The sequence below is a fragment of the Canis lupus genome, chromosome 26 (assembly GCF_011100685.1).
Source record: "Canis lupus familiaris isolate Mischka breed German Shepherd chromosome 26, alternate assembly UU_Cfam_GSD_1.0, whole genome shotgun sequence".
Taxonomy (NCBI): Eukaryota; Metazoa; Chordata; class Mammalia; order Carnivora; family Canidae; genus Canis; species Canis lupus.
Window position 1 is genome coordinate 2,907,859 of NC_049247.1, and position 20,762 is coordinate 2,928,620.

The 20,762-nt window shown below is 45.7% G+C and overlaps 1 protein-coding gene across 4 annotated transcripts in view; it reads right to left on the reverse strand.

The window, feature by feature from the left end:
- The window catches only part of GLT1D1 (glycosyltransferase 1 domain containing 1), an 87,232-nt gene that overhangs the window by 8,428 nt on the left and 58,042 nt on the right, over window positions 1-20,762 (reverse strand). For all 4 annotated transcript variants that reach the window (XM_038574736.1, XM_038574737.1, XM_038574738.1 and 1 more), the window contains 3 exons: window positions 13,398-13,441; window positions 12,002-12,122; window positions 222-320 (listed from right to left, as the gene is read on the reverse strand). In XM_038574736.1, coding sequence (XP_038430664.1) covers window positions 222-320; window positions 12,002-12,122; window positions 13,398-13,441 — 264 coding nt within the window. The remainder of the gene's footprint in view (window positions 1-221; window positions 321-12,001; window positions 12,123-13,397; window positions 13,442-20,762) is intronic.

Below are 20,762 nucleotides of genomic sequence, written 5' to 3' on the forward strand. Positions count from 1 at the left end.
CAGGAACAGGCGCAGGTCTTGTGTTTGAGTTTCTGTTCTAGGTTTTTCTGAATCACGTGTCCACCCTTGTGGCCACAGCGGACACGCGCCACACTTGGGGCTCCCATCATGTGAGGGGGAACCACTGGGCACTGGTGAAAACATGGGAACCGCGGAGTCTCCAAGTGAAATGCCCATGAAAACCATTCCAGATAAGCTGATCACAGGGACCCCATCCTTACCTGAGGGTCTGAGAACAACAGCCCTGTGACCTCATGCTTCACCACGGCCGCGTTCCCGGGGATGTTCCTGGCCAGCACTGGGACTTCCAGATCCATCGCCTGAGGATATGAGAGAGAGAACACAGGTGGGCAGTCGTGATTAAGAGCTTCCCTGGAGAGATTGAGCCAATTTGGGGGGAAAATAACTTCTATGTCAGCCAGACCTCTGGCACATTATGGAAAATACAGCTCGTCAAAGCGATATCCCAATCTAAACACTCCATTTTCAAAGTACATACTGCATTTTAATTACGTACTGTTGCAAATTCTGGAAATCTCTATACTGCAAGACTTTGTCTGACATAATTACCGCAATGTCACAAAGAAACCCCCTCTCTCCAAATGTTCGCTTGACACTTGTGCAGTGACAGTTTGGAGTACACATCATTAATTATCCTCATTACTCCCCCAATGAGTCATTTTCTCCCAGCACAAGCCTCGTGAATGGCACAGGAGGACCGAGCAGGTCTCTTTGGCACACAGACAAGAGTAAGAAGGAGAATGATTGATCATACCGATTATTCACTGAGCAGATTCCATTCCCAAAGGTCTGGGATCAGCATGCGGCATCTGCAGCCCAGCCCAAACTGGCATCGAGGTCTCGAAAAATGCCCAAGAGCATAGCGGGGAGAGTTGGCCTCACATCCCCGGCGAGGCAGCATCTCTTTGGTTCTCCTCCTACGTGTTGGGGAACCTGACCTGGAAGGGTCTATTTTGGCCTCCTACGTGGAGCCTCCTGGGGCCGCTTCTGCCTGGGACCACTCACCTCTCATGTGGCAGGTGCCCTTCAGCAGATGAGAAGGACATCCCTTTGTAACTTGGTGTCCACTGGCAGGACTGGCTTACATCAACAGCTAATCGATAATCTCCCTTTTACTCTACTAAAGTATGTCTGAGGCACTCTGATTCTGTCTGTGGCATCTACTTTCATGTAATACAAATCTGGTCATGAAACGGTGACATTCGATTTTCAGAAATGTAAAGTTCCCCCACTGCAGCCACAGTGGGAAGCTCTATGACACTGAGGCCTTCCTATGGCAGGTACGCCAGCAACACCAGAGCACCCAGAGCACAGTGTGACACACAGCAGATGCTCAATAAATAGCGTGGAGCTGATGCCCCAGGAGCATCTATGGCAATGTCGTCCAGCGTGGCCATCTTAACCAGCGGCTGCCGTCTTGGTAGGCTCCCTGGTTTCCTGGTTCTTCATCATCTATATCGTCCCAGTCTACTTTGAGTTTAAGATCCAGGCCCTAGAGAATGCGGGAGCTAGCAACACCTTTCCCTTTCAGCACGTCTCTGAGGCTATTCTGTTCCCACCATCGGGGAGAGTGGAAGAGCTGGCCTGATGAAGGACTAGAGCCCCATTGTCCTGCTCCTCCCCAGCCACCCATCTGCTTCCCCAGTGCAGTGGTGGGTCTCTCTCTGTCAGGCTCTCCTGTTGGTGTTGGGAAGGCATGGAAAGTCTCCAAGTCAGATTTTCCATTTTCATTTTGTAGGGTCAAGAGCAGAATCTTTAGTGGTTATTCACACTCAGGAACGAGGCACCTTGGTAGCAGAGGGGAAAAGTAACCCGAAATGGTCACATCCCAGCTCTAGAGTCACAAGTGCTTACGGACCCCTGGTTGGGCTCCCTGGGGTTCTGATACACTGCAGGTACAGTCTGGAGTCCTGGAAGATGGCACAGGGCCAGGGATCAAGAGGCCTTCCTTGGTCTGGAATTAAGATCTTGGTCTTATTATCTTTGCTCCGGGTTCACACAGTGGTTGTCACCCCCTGAGTGCAGCACTTTCACTTGGAATGATGAGGAACCCTGCCCTGGCCCCTGTTCCACCCCACTCCACCCTACCCCACCCTGCTTTGCTCTGCCCACAGTCAGGCAACTGTGAAAGTTCCTCCCATAATCCTACTGTTCAGCTCAAGAACCAGTGAAGCAGCAAGTACACCGAGGGGGTCCTGGATATCTCACTGGGTCTTGGTTGCATCATTTGGGAATAAGGAACTAAACTTTCCTCTCCACAGCACATGAAAAATTCGATGTCATTTTGCACAAATACCATTATGTGGTTTGTGGCATAAGCTGACTAGTACATCCACTACATCAGTTACGAGGCCATAACATAATTATGGTGAGTGATGCTACGAGTCATATGGCTTGTCTCTCTGCTTGTTACACGGTGCAGGTCTCTGGCTCGTTAAACTAGCACATCACACTGTGATTTCATTTCTAGACATTTGTCAGCTAACTGCCACACCCCCCATATGGATGAGACCTCTGGCATTGTCCTATCTCACCCACCATCTCAGGTCAGGGCAGAGCTCAGAAAGAGGGTGATTGGCATGTCAGGGCACATGGTGAGCCCCATTTCGTGTCCCTCCTCCAGGTGGGTCCCATAGTATTTTCATACTCCAATGGTACATTTGACCCCTGATTTGGGATAAGCACCAGAATATTTGAGAAGAATCTGTGGCAGACACAGATTGAGTGGAGCTATCTAGAAATGTAGATGTAGAGAGAGACAAATGTGGATTTATAAAAACAATGACCAGATCATCACAGGATTGGCTGATCCTGAGGGATAACAGAGTTTAAATTTCTGTCTCAGGCAAAGAAGATCTTATCATCATCTCTCCTATATAGACTCCCTTGTATATCCATTCAACCAGTGCTCATTGAGGACCCTTCCTACATGAAAGGCTGCGCACCACTGAGCACTGTCCATTCACTGTCCACTTGTTGGACAAATATTTGTTATCAATCGGCAAATAGCAGGATGCAGGAGGCTTAGGCGATGGGACCCATTGGTTGAAGGGGGATAATGATGTAGTATTGCCTAGTAGGGGGCACCTTGCTTGACTCAAAGGGCCATAAAGAGAAAACAACAAATCAACCAAAGGAAGTAGAAGGAAAGCAATAATAAACGCAGCAATTAAAGAAACAGAAAGCAAAAACAAAGGAAATGATATATCTAAATGCAGAGTCTTTGAAAAAAAGTCAATGAAATAAAGAAGTCACCAGCTACCCTGATCAGAAGAAAGGGGAAGGCAAAACAAAACAGAGCAAGGGGAAACAGATCACTGAAACACAGAAGAATTTTAAAGTCATGGGAGGATATTCATAGAAATCTTTGCAAATAAATTTGAAAACCTAGCTGAAGTGGGTAGTTACCAGGAAAAATACTTCTTTTAAAAAAAATTAACCCTGGTAGAAACAAATGCTTAAACAGATCAAATCCTATAAGAGAAACAGAAGTTATCGAGGAAACCATGTACAACAAAAGGATCATCTCAACGATGTCACAAGAGAATTCTAGAAAATCATCAGACTGTATCATCCTAGTACTGCAGGAACTGCTCCAGATCACAAAAAAGGAAAGAAACATTCCAAATAATTGTTATGAAACAAGTTCAACAATAAACCCAAGCATGAGACAGATGGCACAGGAAAGGAAGGCACAGGCCAATCTCATGTTTAAAGCTCTCCATAAAAATCCTAAAGAAAATAGTAGTAAACAGAATTCAGAAGCACATAAAAAAATCATGGAAACCAATCATTTCAGTCATGTATAAAACATTATACGTGAATGGACTAAACACCACTCTCAAAAGGCAGAAATTATCAGACTTGGTTAAAAAAAAAAAAAAAACCAGCAAGACTCAACTGTATTCACTCCCTACAAGGGATACACTTTGGATTCAAAGACACAAGAATTTGAACGTAAAAGGAAGAAAAAATGTACCTGTAAACTGTAACCACAGAGCTGCCCTGGCTATATTTTTACATCAGACAAAATGGCCTTTAGGACAAGAACTGTTACTGGAGACAAAGAGGGGCATCCCATAATAATAAAAGGATCAATACATTAGGAAAGCAAACATTAAAATCATAAAAATCACACACCTAGGACAGAACTCCACAATACCTGAAGCAAAAACTGACAGAATTGAAAGGAGAAATAGGCAATTTAATGATGATAACTAGACATCTCAATACTCCACTCTCAATAACTGGTAGAACAAATGGACAGACACCATTCAGGAGACAGAAGGCCTGACAGCACCAACCAACTGACCTGATATTTACAGGACACCCCCTGCCAATGGCTATAGGAGACATGTTCTTCCCAAGTATACATGGTTCCTTCTCCAGGACATATCATATGATGAATCCAAATAAATAATACTCAATAAATATAGAAAGACTGAAATCATATAAAAGTATGTTCTTTGACCACATTTTTGGGAACCAGGGTATGGCTGTGGGATAAGGGAATGTAAATATGAGACAGAGGGGGTCAGGAAGACCCTAGGTAATAGGATTTAAATTTAGGTATCTTATGAACACGTGTGTGTGTGGGGGGGGCGGTGGGGGAGATGGAACAAGGAGGTGAGTATAGGTGAAGTGTATATAGCTACTCAGTATACCATTCTTTCAGTTCTTCTATGGGTCTTAAACTTTTAAAAAAATCAAGAAATAATAATAATTTTCTTAAAGTGCAAGCCTGAAGCTATTGTACCTGGGTCTGAATCCTGGTTCTTTTACACAGCTGACCCTTGAACAACAGGGCTTTGAACTGTGCAAGTCCACTTACACATGCATTTTCTTTTTGACAAATATGCTATAGGACTCTGAATTTTCCCCTCCTGATGATTTTCTTGACATTTTCCTTTTTTCTAAATTACTTTAGGGTAAAAATACAGTATATACTACATACAACATACAAAGGATGTGTTCAATGACTGTTACACATTATTAGTAAGGCTTCTGATCAACACTAGGTTATTAGTACTTACATTTTGGGGGAGTCAAAAGTTAAATGCAGATTTTTGACTGCACAGGAGTTGGTGCCCCTAATCTCCACACTGGAGATTCCAACTAGTTGGAATCCAACTAGTGGGTCAACTCCACTAGTTGTATGATCTCGAGTATATGTCACAATCTCTCAGCTGTTTGCCTATTTCCTCTGATGTCAAATAGAGACTATAATAAAATCTCCTTCATTAAGGGTGGTGAGGAGGATTACCTAACAGTACTGAAGAATTTAGGCTTATTTCTGGGCATAGTTATCATTGCAGGTAAATTTGAGATTGTTGATGGTCTCTCTCCCTGAATCAGTAAGATTCATATGTAGTTTTAACTACATGTCCCAGAGCTCAAGACTGCATTCCACACCCCCATGATCCCAAATAAAAAAACAGGTGCCCTTAGAAACTAGGGAGCTGGAAAGAACAAAAATTAAAATTCTATTAAAGTTTGGGATAAAAATGATAGCATACAGAAGCACAGAAATAAATTTGGACCCTTTTCTTAGACTATACACAAAAATGAACTCAAAATGAATCATCAGCCCAAGGTAAGAGTTAAACCAAAAAAACTCCTAGAAGAAAACACAAGAGTAAATCTTTGAGTGCTTAAGTTAGGCAAGCATTCTCAGATATGACACCCAAAGCAAAAACAACAGCAACACCAAAAAAAAAAAAAAAAAAAAAAAAAACACAAACAAAAAAACCCAGATACTCTAGACTTAATAAGAATTTTAAACTTTTGAACTTCAATGAAAATCACTAAGAAAGTGAAAAGACAACCCATGGAGTGGGAGAAAATATTTGTAAAGCATCTATCTGGTAAGGGACTTGTATCTATAATATATAAAGAACACTTACAACTCAATAATGAGAAAGATAGCCCAATTTAAACACAAGCAAGAGATTTGAGAAGATGTTTCTTCAAGGAAGATACAAATAGAGCAATAAACATCTGAAAAGATGCTCAACATCATTTGTCTTTAGAGAATTATAAGTCAAATCCACAGCACATTATGACATCACACACCATAGGGTGGCTATCACCAAATAGATGGTAACAAGTTGATGAGCATATGGAGAAACTGGAGCCTCCACATGCCCTGTTGTGGGATATGAGATGGTGAGGTCACTTTGGAAAACAGTGTGGCTCCTCCTCAAAGGGTTAAACAGAGTTCCCATGGGATCCAGCAACTCCACTCCTGGGTGTAGACCCAAGAGAAATGGAACTATATGGTCAAGCAAACACTTGTGTGCAAATGTTCACAGCAGCATTATCCATCATGGCCAAGCAATGGACACAGCCCAAATGTCCATGAACTGGTGAGAAGATATAGAAGTGCAGTGTATACGTGCAATGGCATGTTTACCAATACAAAGGAGGTCCTGACACGTCCTGCAACATGAAAACATTATGTTGGTGACAGAAGCAAGTCATAAAAGCCCACATGTTGTCAGATTCCCTTTATATGCAGTGTTGGAGGAGGTAAATCTGAGGTGTTTGCCTCAGGCTGGGCTTGGCATGGCCAGGGAACACTGGGAAAAAACAGTGACTGCAGATGTGTCCAGGATTTCTTTCTGGGGTGATGAAAATTTCCTAAAATTGACAATGCTGATGGCTCACAACTTGGGAACATGCTAAAAGCTCCTGAATTGTACACTTTGAATGAATTTACGCTTTAAACAAATGAATGCATGAAGGCTTCTTACATGAATTACATCTCAATAAAATTGTTGTATTCAAGAAGCATTTTAAAAAGACATCTGAGGGATCCCTGGGTGGCGCAGCGGTTTAGCGCCTGCCTTTGGCCCAGGGCGCGATCCTGGAGACCCAGGATCGAGTCCCACATCAGGCTCCCGGTGCATGGAGCCTGCTTCTCCCTCTGCCTGTGTCTCTGCCTCTCTCTCTCTCTCTGTGACTATCATAAATAAATAAATAAATAAATAAATAAATAAATAAATAATTTTTAAAAAACGTCTGAATTTACTCAGAGTGTTGTGTCCTATAATCAAGAAAAAAAGCCTCAAACAACGATTTATAAAACACATGCCCAAAGATTGTTTTTCAATAAATTTCCTTGCTGAGTAAGTGAATATTTCATTGCTAACTTTTTATTGCTACAGCACTAAATCAAATAAAATATTATGGTGTAAGGATGGTGATGTCATAGAACACTAATTAATGGGTTTTCCTTTATCTTAAAAACTTCTTTGTTTTCAGTCCCGTGATAAATTTTGTGCTTTTATCTTTCTATGATACCTTGTCTTGGCTGCGTGGAAATAGCACTTATTGGAGATCGCCTTCATCAGGAACAGGTGAGGTCACACAACTGGCATTCTCAATGTGGTGAGCAGACAATATCTCCTGTAGGGTGGCTGCCGCATGGCTGGTTGGTAATAACGTTTTCTATAAAAGTCACCACACCCATCCTGCAAGGAAGGTAGCTTGCTGTCAGGCAGAGCAACAACAGCCATGAACTGGGAATATATGGGGTTCTGGTCGCTCCACTAGTACTGCTGTTGTCCCCTTCAGCAGATTCTCTTCCCACAGATCCTGTTGGGGGTGGCTTTTCTCATCATTCAGGGCTGAGTTCAAGTGCTCTCCTCCTGTTGCAGTAGCGTGCTAGGGAAACAGAGCACCACACACAGGGTGGCTTAAAGCACGAAATGCACCATCACAGTTCCAGAGGCCAGAACGATCTGGTCCAGGGATCCCTCCCTGGCTGGGAGATGCCATCTTCCCCCTGTGTCTATGCATGCCTATCTGTCCAAATCCCCTCTTCTCACTAGGACACCCAGCACAGTGGCTTGGGGTCCACCCTAATGACTTATCCTAACACGACTGCCTCTGTAGAGACTGACCGCAGCTTTAGAAGAGGTCCTGGCGGGGGATGATTAGGACCCTGATGCAGCTCAGCCCCGAACACTCACCACTGACCACCACTCCCTCCCTGACAGCTGGCCGCCTTCCACCCTGTCCCCTTGCACCCCCTCGCTCATTTCTTGCCAAGAATTTGTTACTTTCTAAAGCCCTACGTTCATTGACAGATTTCCTCACTTCCAGTTTCTAATTCCTTCTTTCTGCCCCAAACAAGGGCATACATTCCCCACAAACCACGACTTTTATATGTCCTGCTCCCTGCTGTGTCTCCAGAGCATGGCCCAAGCCAGGGCACTTTGCACACCCGGCACACCTTGGTCAAATGAAAGGATGCCCAGGAATATATATCTGATTACTATTTCCATTACTATTACTATTTCAGCCAGACACCGGGGAAGATGTGCTCCGGTCAGCCAGGAGAGCTGCGATACCTTCTGGGTTGTGCTGGCCTACGGTGGGGTGGAGCAGAAGGTACGTAAGGGGACCCAATGGTTGTGTATTCACAAACAGGTAACTGTGAAGGCCCCTCTTCAGAAATACACTGTCGTTAGGAAAGGAAACGTCTTTAGAGGGAAGAAGCCGGTGGGAAGGCTGTTTTCATATGGTCAAGACATGGCATTCAGGAATCTGATGGTTGATTCTTAAGTTGCTTTCTCAAGATGTGAAGTCACCTCCTTATAAACAAGCTGCCCTTAAGAAAGGCAAAGTCCAGGGCAGGACAGGGTGTGAAGTGGGTCCCGACAAAACCTGGACCAGCAGCGCGTCTTGTGCCAGACGGTGTTGGAGATGGGCGCGTGCACCCTGTGTTCCACTTTCTGGAACACAGACGAGGCTAGTTCAAGACCCGTGGGGAGGATAGCGGCGCAGACCTGGTCCCGGGTTTCAGGGACTCAGAGGTGCCCGATTTCTCCGTGAGTGAGCTCTCCCACCTGTCGTTGGTGGCTGAAAATCAGATTCCACCTGTAAAAGACCCTTGTAGCTAGTGCCCCCTTTTCTGCAGAGCTGCCAGAAAGGTCCCAAGACGCTGCCACCCCTCCATGTGTAGACCAGCCTCTAGAGCGCAGCTGCTAGGGCCCCTCCACCGAAGCTGGGGAGAGCGGGCCTCGAAGCGTGGGCACTGGCTGTCACCTGTATTTACGGAGGGGCTGCTGATGCACACCCTAGGTCAAAAGCCTCCGTGGCCTGGATTTTCTCATGCAGAGGTTTGCTTGTGTTTTCACAGCCTTGACTAGCGCGTGTTCAGGGCGGTGACCATGGCCTGTCGGGTGGGCACAAGGTGGGTCCGAGATCCCGCTGACACACACACACACTGGCTGCCCTGGATCTTACATCCCGCAGGTTAGAATGTTTCTCAGCACGGAGGCCCATTGTATTTGGGAAACCACTCTCAGATGCAAGAGACAATCTTGTGCCTTGAGAAGTACTTCATCTCCCTGCAGGTCCCTCCCCGCCACCCTCAACTAAATGCCAGTAACACCCTTTCCACTGTGACCACTCGAAGGGCCATTCGCTTTTTAGGGTGGGATAGGCACAGCCCAGCCACACACACTCACTTTCACACTAGCCACAGTCAACACGGCACATAGTCACAACTGTCCTTGGGGAGAGCCCTTCAGTGACTCTTCAGTCACTAGGGACTGGGCCTGGAAGCTAAGAGCTTGACAATTATCTTGTTACTCTTGGCCTTAGAATATGGCCCTCCCTCCCCATGGGCAGCAACGCTCTGACCGGGAGGGTAGTGTGTGTGTGGTGTGTGTGCTTGCACTCGCGCGTGCATGTGTGTGTATTTGTGTATGTATGTGTGTGTTCCAGGGTGGGGTGGAGAGCCTAAGTACGGGGACTGAGGTGAGAAAATACTTTTCTGTGTTATTTCAATTTAATTCTACAGGGCGAAAAGGAAAAGACAGAGAAAGAGAAAAAAATAATAATTTTACAGGGCGTTCACCTCCATAACAAGCCCAAGCTGGAAACCGTGGATTCACTGTAGGAATATTCACTCTACTGCCCACACATCCAGCTCAAGCAGGGTTTTTGGAGTTTATCAGTAAGAGATGTGTGTTAGCAAATGAGATTTTTATATACTTCCAAGAGAAAACAAAGCTAATTCTGGGAGGTCGAAAGATCTCTTCCTTCCAAAGTGATATGTTCTCATTCTGTGATTAACCACTTTGGTTATCTGAATGGATTCTAATGAAATGCACCCAGACCACTCCTCTAAAATCAGCTTTATTCAAAACCCTCAACCCAAAGGTTATTTTGGAGTTTTCCAAGGGAGCACAGCATCAACATTTAAGGCAGTCACATTTGGTAACAGCTGCCTTTCCTTTGAAGGAAATGAGATTTGACAGTAGTTCATCCGCTGTGAGATGCGCTGTGCGCCGGTGATGAAATCATGCCTGAATTCGACTTCGCTTTTTCTTGGGAACTTGAACAAGAAAATGTATATTTACATACAAAGGGCATTTGAGCATCCATCAAGGACTGGTGGGGTAAGAACGTGCCTTTCTAACGCCAGCATGAGGCGCGAAAGCCCTGGCCCCCGGGACCGAAGCCAGCCTGAAGAGGCGGCCGCCGCCGTTCCGGCTCCCGTGGAGGTCCTGGCTCTGCCTGGAGACAACGGGTCATGGTCGTGCTGTGCGCTCTGAAAGCCCCCAGCGCTGGCGTCGAGGTTTGGTCATGCGGCTTCTACCCCTGCTCCCGATAGCGCTTTGGGTTTGGGATTTTGCTTTTTTGGAGGATGCACAAGAGAATATGAGGCACAGGACATCAGTCAGTTCTTCAGTTTAGGGAGGGTTATTCTTTTGGCTGCTTTCATGATCTACCATGTTCTGTGCAGCTGAATTGTACCTTTTGCAAACAAGTTCAGTAAATCCAACTAGCGTCCAAAGGAAGAAGTGGGTACCGCAAATATGACAAAATGATGGCATGGCTCTAGGTAGGCATTTCTCACGCATTGAGAAAGAAGATGTGAACCCTGTCCCAGAGTCCTGGAGGCCCGATCGTCAATGTGCCCTTCTCTAGAGAAGGTTTTATGGTGAGCTAGTTCTTACGCACATCTACCAAGTGCAGGGCATATGTTCGAAGCTGGAAGCAACAGCACATGATGACATGTATGCTGTGGCTTGTGACTGAATGTTATGAAGGAACTGCAGGAGTGAGGGCTGGTCTGGACAGGGACAAACAGAGGCCATTCTGTGCTGAGCTCATTCTTGAAAAGGAGTCCAGCCCATGATGAAGGAACAACAAAACGACAAAAAGGAAAGCCTTCTTATGTTAGACACATGCTGACACCTCAAGCAGCTGTGCAAAGCAGCAGGTGTTCTGGTGAACTGCCCGGCCACACTGACGGCTCACATGACAAACAATGCACAGGGGTTCTGGGGTTGGGTTGAGCCCTTCCTTGGATGCCATGCCACGGCCAGCCAGGACTTTCAGGGCAGAGGCGCCTTATGCCTGCCTGTCCCCGCAGAACAAGTGACTCAGCACTGGATGGCAGTACTGTGCTGCCTTGTGTGGAGGAAGTGATGCTCTGGGGTCAAATGCTAGATGAGGATATCAGCTCTCCCCTCACAGCCCTGCCCACCCCTCCCCGTGTACCTGTCACCCCCGTCCCATGCTGTCACCCCCATCCTGCCACATGCGGAAGTCCCACCCATTCTCATCCTGAGTTCTGGGATTATAGAGCATACTGAAAAGAAGGAGAAAAAAAAAAGATCAAGAAAGAGACTTCTTGCCAAAACACACTTTAACCCCATCTCCTGGGCAACCTCTTATAACCATGGTGCCCTCCCATCAAAGATGAGAGGTCACCTCTCTGACCTAGTTTTATTTTATTTTTTAGCTGCCAAGGACAATTGGCAAAGAGAAATATAAGGATATTTTCTGAAGTCTCAGATAGAACTTAGAAACAATTTTCGAGGTCCGAAGGAGAGGCTGTTTTGCTTTCCACAGTGCTGAGGGGTGCACGAGTGGATTAACAAGGACACCCCCTTCATAGATGAGAGCAGGAGGGATGTGCTCCCTGATCCCACCTCCAGTACTCAGGCTGTGTAATTACCTCCAGAATTGCCGCAGACATGCCCTCGGAGACAGAGCTATTGAGCACCGCGAAGCAGTTCTTGAGCGCCGCGTGGAGGTCTTCCTGAGGCATCTCCCGGAGCAGCCTCACCCCAGGGGTCCTGAAACAGGGGCAGGGACAGTTTCTGCCACTGGGAATCTTATGGGGAGGGGGTCCCGTGGAGGACAGGCAACAGCTCCGGAGAAATTCTCCAGGAAAAGTCGGCATCACAGATAGCGCAGTGGGTTTGACATGGAAAGCAGTGTGGGGATGAGGGGTCTCTCCCCTTCCCCACCCTGATGAGCCACCAGCACCGTGAGTCATGCCTCCCAGGTATCAGAAGCCAAATATAAGTTTCTGGCCACTTTTTCTAATAATGCAACTTTTTTCAAATGACTTTTTTTAAATAGTAATAGGGACAATAATTGAAATACAATAAACAGAAACAGAAATGTTAAAATAGAGATTGCAACAAGCACCCAGGTGCCTACTGCCCCAAACTGACATATCACGGAGATTTTGTTTTATTTTTCTCATCCAGCAACACTGATTCATGTCCATCCAACACCCTTTTCCATCACTCATATAACTGCTTATAGTTTTACCTGCGAGCACTCAGGATCTATAAGCAATAATAGAAAGATGCTTGCTTATCTATGAGGATGAAATCAGGACTTCTCAGTGCCCTTTGCTGATGGGGATGACCAGTGACACGGAGGAGTCATTCTGGGGGATCGATCATGAGGATATCACCTGAAAGGGGGCTGGCCCAAATGGGAGGTGACCCTTTTGGCTCCTGCTCTTTCCCATCTCCCCACTGAAAACTCAGGATGTGCTGGCGGAGCTCTGTGGACACTTGTCACCCTCAGGACAGAAGCCACAGGCAGAGGATGGCTGGACTGAGGCTCAGGACCCATCTCCCCAAAGTCATACTTGGTCCCAGGCCAACCACATATGGTTGTTGCTTTTGTGAGCAATTAGCTGCCACATGTTCAAGCCTGTGTTCTGGAGCCTCTGCTACTGGCAGGCAAAGGCACCATGGTTTCCCTTGGTTCTACCAAGCACTTGATATTTTAGGTCTTTTTGGTTTTTGCCAATGTGATCAGTGGGAATTATAATTTCAAAGTGGCTTGCATCAGCATTTCCCTGAGTGAGCAAGGCTGGGCATCGCCACTCCTGCAGGGATTGCTTACACTACCAGCACAGTATCCTTCCTGTCAAGTGGGGGTAAGTACAACACCTGAATCTCCTAGGATCACGGGGAGCTCACAGGAGGTAGCATTTGGGAATACTAGGAACAGAGCCTGGGCACGGTGAGTGCTGCACAAACATTCGAGTGGGATTGGCCACTGGGTTTTCCTCTCCTGCAAAATGCTGGTTCGCTCCCTCTACATACCTCTTTACTTTGGCTTTTACTTCCCTTGTAAACACTGGGTCGACCTGAAAAGAGACAAAGGCAGATTTTAGCAAAAGCCCGGGATGAGCCTAAGTCTCAAGAGAACTGCATATCATGGCAACAGAGCCAGACTCCACAACTCAGAAAGGAAAAAATCACATGGAATACGAACTAATGACCTGATGGCACTACTACATAAGAATCCTGAGGGAGAGAGGAGCACTGGGGAGGGAGCTCTGAGAAATACATTTGTCTCCTGTCTGTTCTTGGGCCCATCACACAAGAGCCTGGTGCAGCCCTGGGGACGGTAGGGCCAGCCCCCCATCTCACTCAAGGTCTTGAGGCAGAAGTGATCCCCAGCCATGGGGCAATCTGCTGGCCACATGACACTTGGAGGGAAGGTGGACTTTGTCATAAAACCTTCGAGGCAGAGTGCATTGGAATCCTTAGCAGATCTAAGACAAAGGACCTGATAGAACTAAAATTTTATTTCTGACAGGGAGCATTCCCAGAAACACAGTTTTAAAGCCAAGGGCACATCCATCAAGTTGATGTGTGGATAAACAAACTGGTCCATCCACACAAGGGAATATAACTCAGTCACAAGACGGAGTGAAGTCCTATGCCATGGACGACCCTAGAAAACGTAATGTTCAATGAATGAGGCTATTGACAAAAGGCCATGTACTAGGTGACTCCATTTACACGGAATACCCAGGATGTGCGGATCCAAAGAGAAAGAAAGTAGATAAGTGGTTGTCAGGGGCTATGACTCAGCCACACTTCTCAGCACCCGGGACTGAGCAGTGAAGAGCAAGATCCCGCAAGCCTGTCGGCCATTGCTGGATTCACACAGGGACACACACATTCCCGGCCCTGGGGAACCCAACTGGAATATCATTTGCTCGTACAACCTCTTCTCAGGTGGGCTTGCTCTCTGAGGCACCAGGAGGACATGAGGGGATACTTGCCCACTGTCACAGGTTCCCACAGGCCCGCCCAGGATGCAGCCGCAGTGTAGATTCACCACATTGGACTCACCAAGTACAAACTCAACCAGCAGACAGCGGCTTTGCCCTTGGCTGTCTCTCTATGGGCGTTGTCAACAATGAACACACTTCCAAAATAACAAATATTCTTAAGTTTATGCCAGTGTGACACCAAATTCTGAGTACTTCCTCAAAGATACAGACAGAAGAGGACATAAACACACTCTACTAACACAGTGTCTGCTGGCTCATCCTGCCCTCCTGAAGAGCAAGCGGTGAACACAGAATCAATTTCTATTCTCATTCACACTTTGCCAGTAGGTATTAGGAATTACAGAACAAGTCAGTCTAATGAATGACAATATCCTTATACTTTATCATGCCAGATGAAATAATGTTGCGCCTTCCAGAAACTTTAAGTTTTGTGTGTATGTTTGTGTGTCTCTGTGTCTGTGTGTGTGTGCTGGGCCCCAAATCCTTCAAACCACTGGCATAAGTGAAATGTATCCCAACAAGTTAACATACCAAATGTGGATGAATGCATAAGGAACACTGAAAGTATTCTCAGAAAAAATGTTTTTAGAGTTTAATGTATTGTAATAGTGATGCTACAGGAATAGCACAAAAGACAGTCGTATTTGCATGTAGGAGAGCTCAGTGAGAAATGACTATTAGTGGGTAGAATCCAGCTTATGGTCAAGATGCAGTGAACACCATTTAGTTGCCATCAATAAGTGATTTGCTTGCTCTCAGAAAATCCAGATGCTTATGTGACCTGGAAACATTGAACGGGTTTGTGTATGATTGTTATAAAATTTAATTGCTTAAGTTCTTGCTGAAGCATTTCGACCTGCACAAATGCTTGAAGTCTCCACTCTTGTATTAAAAATTTGCACACAAATCAAAGTGGAAATTCTGCCAAGACCCGATTTCTGTCCCTGTGTTTCCACTCACAATCACCTGTTTGGGTACTTTAGAACTCCACGGGGGGAAAAAAATCTAGTGTTCAGGACTACCAATAACAAGAAGAGAACCTTTTGTGGGGTTTTTCTGGTCTTTGTTTTTATCTATTCATTTGAGAGAAGAGATAGTGAGAGAGCCAGCACAAACAGGTGGATGGACAGAGAGAGAGGGAGAAGCAGACTCCCCACTGAGCAGGGAGCCCAATGTGGGGCTCGATCCAAGGACCATGAGAACATGACCTGAGCTGAAGGCAGATGCTTCCCCTATGGAGCCACCCAGGCACACTGTTTTTTGTTTCTTAAGAATGAACTGTTTCCTGCCATAGAGGTTTCTTGAATTCTCCACGTGTGCAGCGTGCTAGCTGTGTGTCTTTTGGCAAAGTTATTACACACTTGGCATGGATAACACTCGGGTTGTGTCTTCCAGACATACAACCAGACAGACCTCACTTGCCTCTCGCAAAGCACCAACAGCTGAGCCCTGGAAGCTCAGATTTGTTTGGAAGTCCCGGGGAATTTCTGCACCAGACGTCGGAAGCGAAGTCTGAGCATCACTTCTGATGAGGACAGTTTCCAGAATGCCCATGCAGGCCTGGAAGCAGTTTCCATCAGCCACCAGCAGAGGGCACATGCTCGCAGGTGGCTTTAGTAGCCAGATGTTTCCCTGGAGGTTTGCTCCAGGTCAACTGGTCAACCTGCAGGCAGTGGGCCCTGCAGGAACCATGCTCTGGAGGCCTCCTCACCTGCTTCCTTCTCCTTCAGTGGAGCTGGGTCAGCTAGAAGCAGTGCCTGGGTTAGAGATGAACCCATGGAGACTGCAAACACACTTCTATTCCCAGAAAGATCCTTAAAGGAAACACTCATACTTATGAACGATTTATTTACTGCTGTTAAGAGTCAGTATTTATTCATCACATACTCTGGACCTAACGCATGCTAAGTTCTAAATATGCACTAACTTACTTCTTGCCAACAATGCTGTTATGATTACCTCACTTTACACAAGAGGATAGTGAAGCTCAGAGAGCTCATGCACTTTAACCAGGATCACACAGCTAGAATGGTGCCGGGCCAGGAGACTGAATTCTTAAAACCACTGCCTCTCTGGCATCTACTCAGGGATTTCATCAAATAGTTCATAAAAGTCAACATGCATTATGGAATAAGTACTTGCTTATCTATTTATTTCCCCATGATCTCCTATCTGTAGCTTTCTATTTCCCTCCCTCTCTTATTGTTGCCATTCTCGCCACCAGGAATACTCCCCTCTGTCCCCAAAACCTATTCATCCCCAAGACACAGGCAGATGCCACCTCCATGGGAGACTTTCCTCCATCATCTAAACGAGAAGCAATGTTTCCTCCCCTACTTTCCTTCCACCTGCTAACAGACCAAGTCCTGCCTTGTCTGCTACTCGTCCACCTTGCCCCCATATGCGTGTCCCTGTCCCTCTAAGACCAGGCCCGGTGCCTTCCACACAGCTCTCTGCTTGATGAAATTTACTATATGCATGGTATCCAGCTGGCCCCACCTTTCCAGTTCTCATTTCTGATTTTTTCTGTTAAAATGATCTCAAACAACTGAATTACATTATAAGTCCAACATCTTATTGTGAAAAAGCAAACAACCTAATGAAAGCCTTCTTTTGGTTTACATATTAATTCTCAAAGTCATATTTTACTTATGATCATTTTTAGCCAGAGACCCCCTCATTTTTAATTTTATTAGCATGCTTCTGCTCTCATGATTAACTACAGAAAAGTAATTCAGTGAGGATAATTTTAAAAGTCTGCTGAAGTACCTCGCACGTTAACTAAAATTCAGCTGAAGGTATAACAACTTCCAAGTTGGAACTACAAACTGCATTAAACTTTTCTGGATTTGCCTTCCACATCAGTTCATTTTCAAATCTCCCAGTGAAGCCAAGTGGAACAAAATACAAGATAAAGAAAAAAAGAAGGGTAGATTTTTTTTTTTTTATGTAATGAAAGCACACGTTATGAAATTTTAAAAAGCAAAACCATTGCAAGCAGCAAAGAAAATTCTCATTTCCTCCTTCTAAGCTTATTTATTTCTGAGCAAAAGATATTGTTTCAACTCCCAGGCTTAAGGAAAATAATCTTTGATATAAGAAGTTATCGTGGGAAGTCATTAAGCTGTCATGCTCAAACCGAATGCTCATACCACTCTCCTTATCAAAGAGCACCAGAAAATGCACCCACTCAAGACCCTCCTGCAAGCAGAAGCCACACGCTTTGCTAAAATGGTTGAACTGAGAGATCAAAGAAGCTTTAATAGAAAACCAAAGCCAGACTCAAACCATCCTGCAGCTAAAGCAGAATCCCAGCATGTCTGTGCCCAAAGGAAACATTTGCATGAAAAGGTCTTTTTCCCTTAATATCACAGGACACTGCCTCTGAGCGAGGCACCGTTCCAGGCACTGTGCTGATACTCATTCAGTCCCCACAAGAAGCGATGAGGCAGGTGGCATTGTCTGGGTCATGCCTACTTTGCATATGGGGATCTTGAGGCACAGAGAGGCAAGGTGTAGCCAGCTGACTCCAGAGTCCGTGCATGCGACCACTGTACTACAGGGCCATGCAGAACGACCCTTTGCATGACACGGACGATACCACTTGGTCTAAAGGTATTCACTCACTTGCCAGCAGTTAGCAGCAATGAATGATTATGTAGATTCCGTATGGGACAGAGATCTAGCTTTTTAAAATGTTCTTGCTAAGAATTACCATGAAAATAAACATATGTATGGCATCTAAAAAATAAAACACACACAGCATCAGTGATTTTTCAAGTGACCTAAGAACATTTGCGCTACTTATTAAAAGTGGTTACTAGAATCAATAAATGCTGCTTGACAAGTGGAGCAAAGATATTCACAAGAGCAGTGTGGCTCTGCCCTCTGGGCTGGGCAGGGGAAGTGGCAGGAGCTGGTGTCAACACCCCGCAGCCCCTGGGCTCTCCTTTGCTGGCACAGCTCCAGTCTGCCTTCTGCCCTGGACTCTGTGCTCCATGAAGGCAGGGGTCATATATGTTCTAGCCACTGGGATATGTCCACATGCTTACAATACAGTGGCACTCAGTAAGTATTTCTCGAAGGACTGAATGAAGAAGTCAAGTTTTGCATACATAATTATACATGCACACACTTACATATACACATTTATTGCAACATACATGTTTTTGTGAACATACAATAAAATAAATAAAGATAGCTGGGTCTCCTACTGAGACGTGGCTCACCGTCACTGTCACACACCCACACGTTCAGAGAGGAGGACACGGCAAGAGCAGTCTTGCAGCAGTTCTACCAATGAGCACAGATTTCCTTGCTAAGGGGCATTCTTCCCACTTCCCTGAAGCGAGGTGCTGGGACCCCATGTCGTGGCTGTGTCACTCCCATCACCTGACCTTTAAGAGTCTTCCCTTCCTTTGAGCGTTAAAACAAACAGGGGATCTGCACAGGCTCTGAACATCTACTTCTCCTTTGACACTAAGCATCCACGTCTCTTGCCAGAGCCCTCCTTCCTTTGGCTCTTCCTCCCCTAGACACGGCTTGTCAAAGTGGAATCGAGCCTGATCCTCTCCTTACAGAAGGGTGGGATGCAACCCAAGCTGCATCTTGGACCTTGAACAGAAGGATCTGGAGACCAAGAAGTGGGTAGAGTTCATTTTTCCCCAGCGGGATGCCTGGAATGGAACATTCCCAGCTAAGACTCCCTGGCCTCTGAAATTTCTGGTCTCCAGCCTTCCAACCATTCTCTTCGTGGCTGTTGTTATCTTCTCATAAGTTGCATTCGCTGGAGTTGGTGTGACACTTGTAGCCGAGGGGCACTGGCTGAGCTGGTGCCATTTCTTCTTTGCTGGTATGTCCCATGTGATGGGGCTCCTTGCAGAGAAAGGACCAAAGGGACCACTCTGTGCGCAGCACAGTGATTCTCTAATAAGAAACAGATGCTTTAGCTCACCGAGTCAATGCAGTTTTGTACTGAGAAGCCAGCATGTGACCTGGAAAGGCTACAAGCTCTCTGAAAGTGTGTAATTCGTACCTAAAGAGTTTATTCAGCCACGGATTCACAGTTAACAAAGGATGCGATAGATGCAGAACTCTGCATCTGATAGGATCTGATAGGATAGGATTGGACTCCTATCAGATGCCAAAGATAATGAATATTCGGGGTGTTCAATGTCTTACGTGACATGGTCATTAAAGTGTGGGTTTCAATGCGTCCCAAGGCTTGACCTCTGACCCACTTCTCAAATCCATTTCCAAATTATTAACTGATAATGTTGTAGCAAGGTTTCAAATCAAAGTGTAAAATTGTTTGAATCCCCTCCTCCTTTGGTATTCAGACACGATGTTTGATTGAATCCTTGACCCTGAAAATGGACAGATGTTTGGAAATCTTATAATGATGAAGGGGAGGGCTGGTTTCAATGCGGTGGTCAGGGGAAGCATATCTGCCTGCATCCCAGCAGAGCAAGGCCAGCATCTGGGGAGGGGCTCTTGCTGCGGAAGCCACTAGTGCATTGGCCTTGGAGGGGACATACATCTAGTGGGACTTTCTTACACACATACCATCCAGCATGGCCAAGTCAATTATTTTCACACTTCAGATTAGGAAGCAAATCAGGAAATCAATTTTTGGGTAAAAAAAAAAAAAAAAAAACTTTTTAAAAGTGACATGAAATAGAATAGCCTAACATAGCAAGGGGTGGCACAGGACAGTCTTTTACAAAGGACTAGAGTTAAGTGGCCAATTCTTGATCTCAGCTCAGGTCTTGATCTCAGGGTTGTGAGTTCAAGCCCCACATTGGCTTCCATGCTGCACATGGAGCCTACTTCAAAAAAAGGACTAGAGTGCACAACTGCATGAAGTGATAGAAGCATTGTCTAGTAAAGCTTGTTTCTGGTGCATTCGCAGGAGCTTGAGTTCACGTGCACATGTAGCAGGGCACCACGTGCCGTGTGCTAGTTTGGTTTTGCCCACCCACAATGGCCACATATGCACACATGCAACTCTCTTCAGAGACATCCCCCGATAGCTTGAAACTGGCCGTTGTAGAAGATTCTACACCATGGAAATAGGCCAATCGGGCTTTCAGAAAATAGGGCTCTCCTGCCCCACCCCCCATGGGCACTGCCTGTTGGACCCTCACCAGAACACTGCCGGTTATGTTAGGAAGCAAACAAACAAGCGAAACTTTGACACTAGCCTGCCTGAGTTACCAGAGGTTCTGAGATGTGTGTCTAGATATGTCAGTTATACATCTTTCAAGAGACACACAGAATCAAGAAGAAAACAACTTGTCTGAAGGAACTGGTGACTCATTGGATGCAATGATGTCTTATTTAGAAGCTCAAATTATTCTGTCTGCTGAGATGACATCAAGGT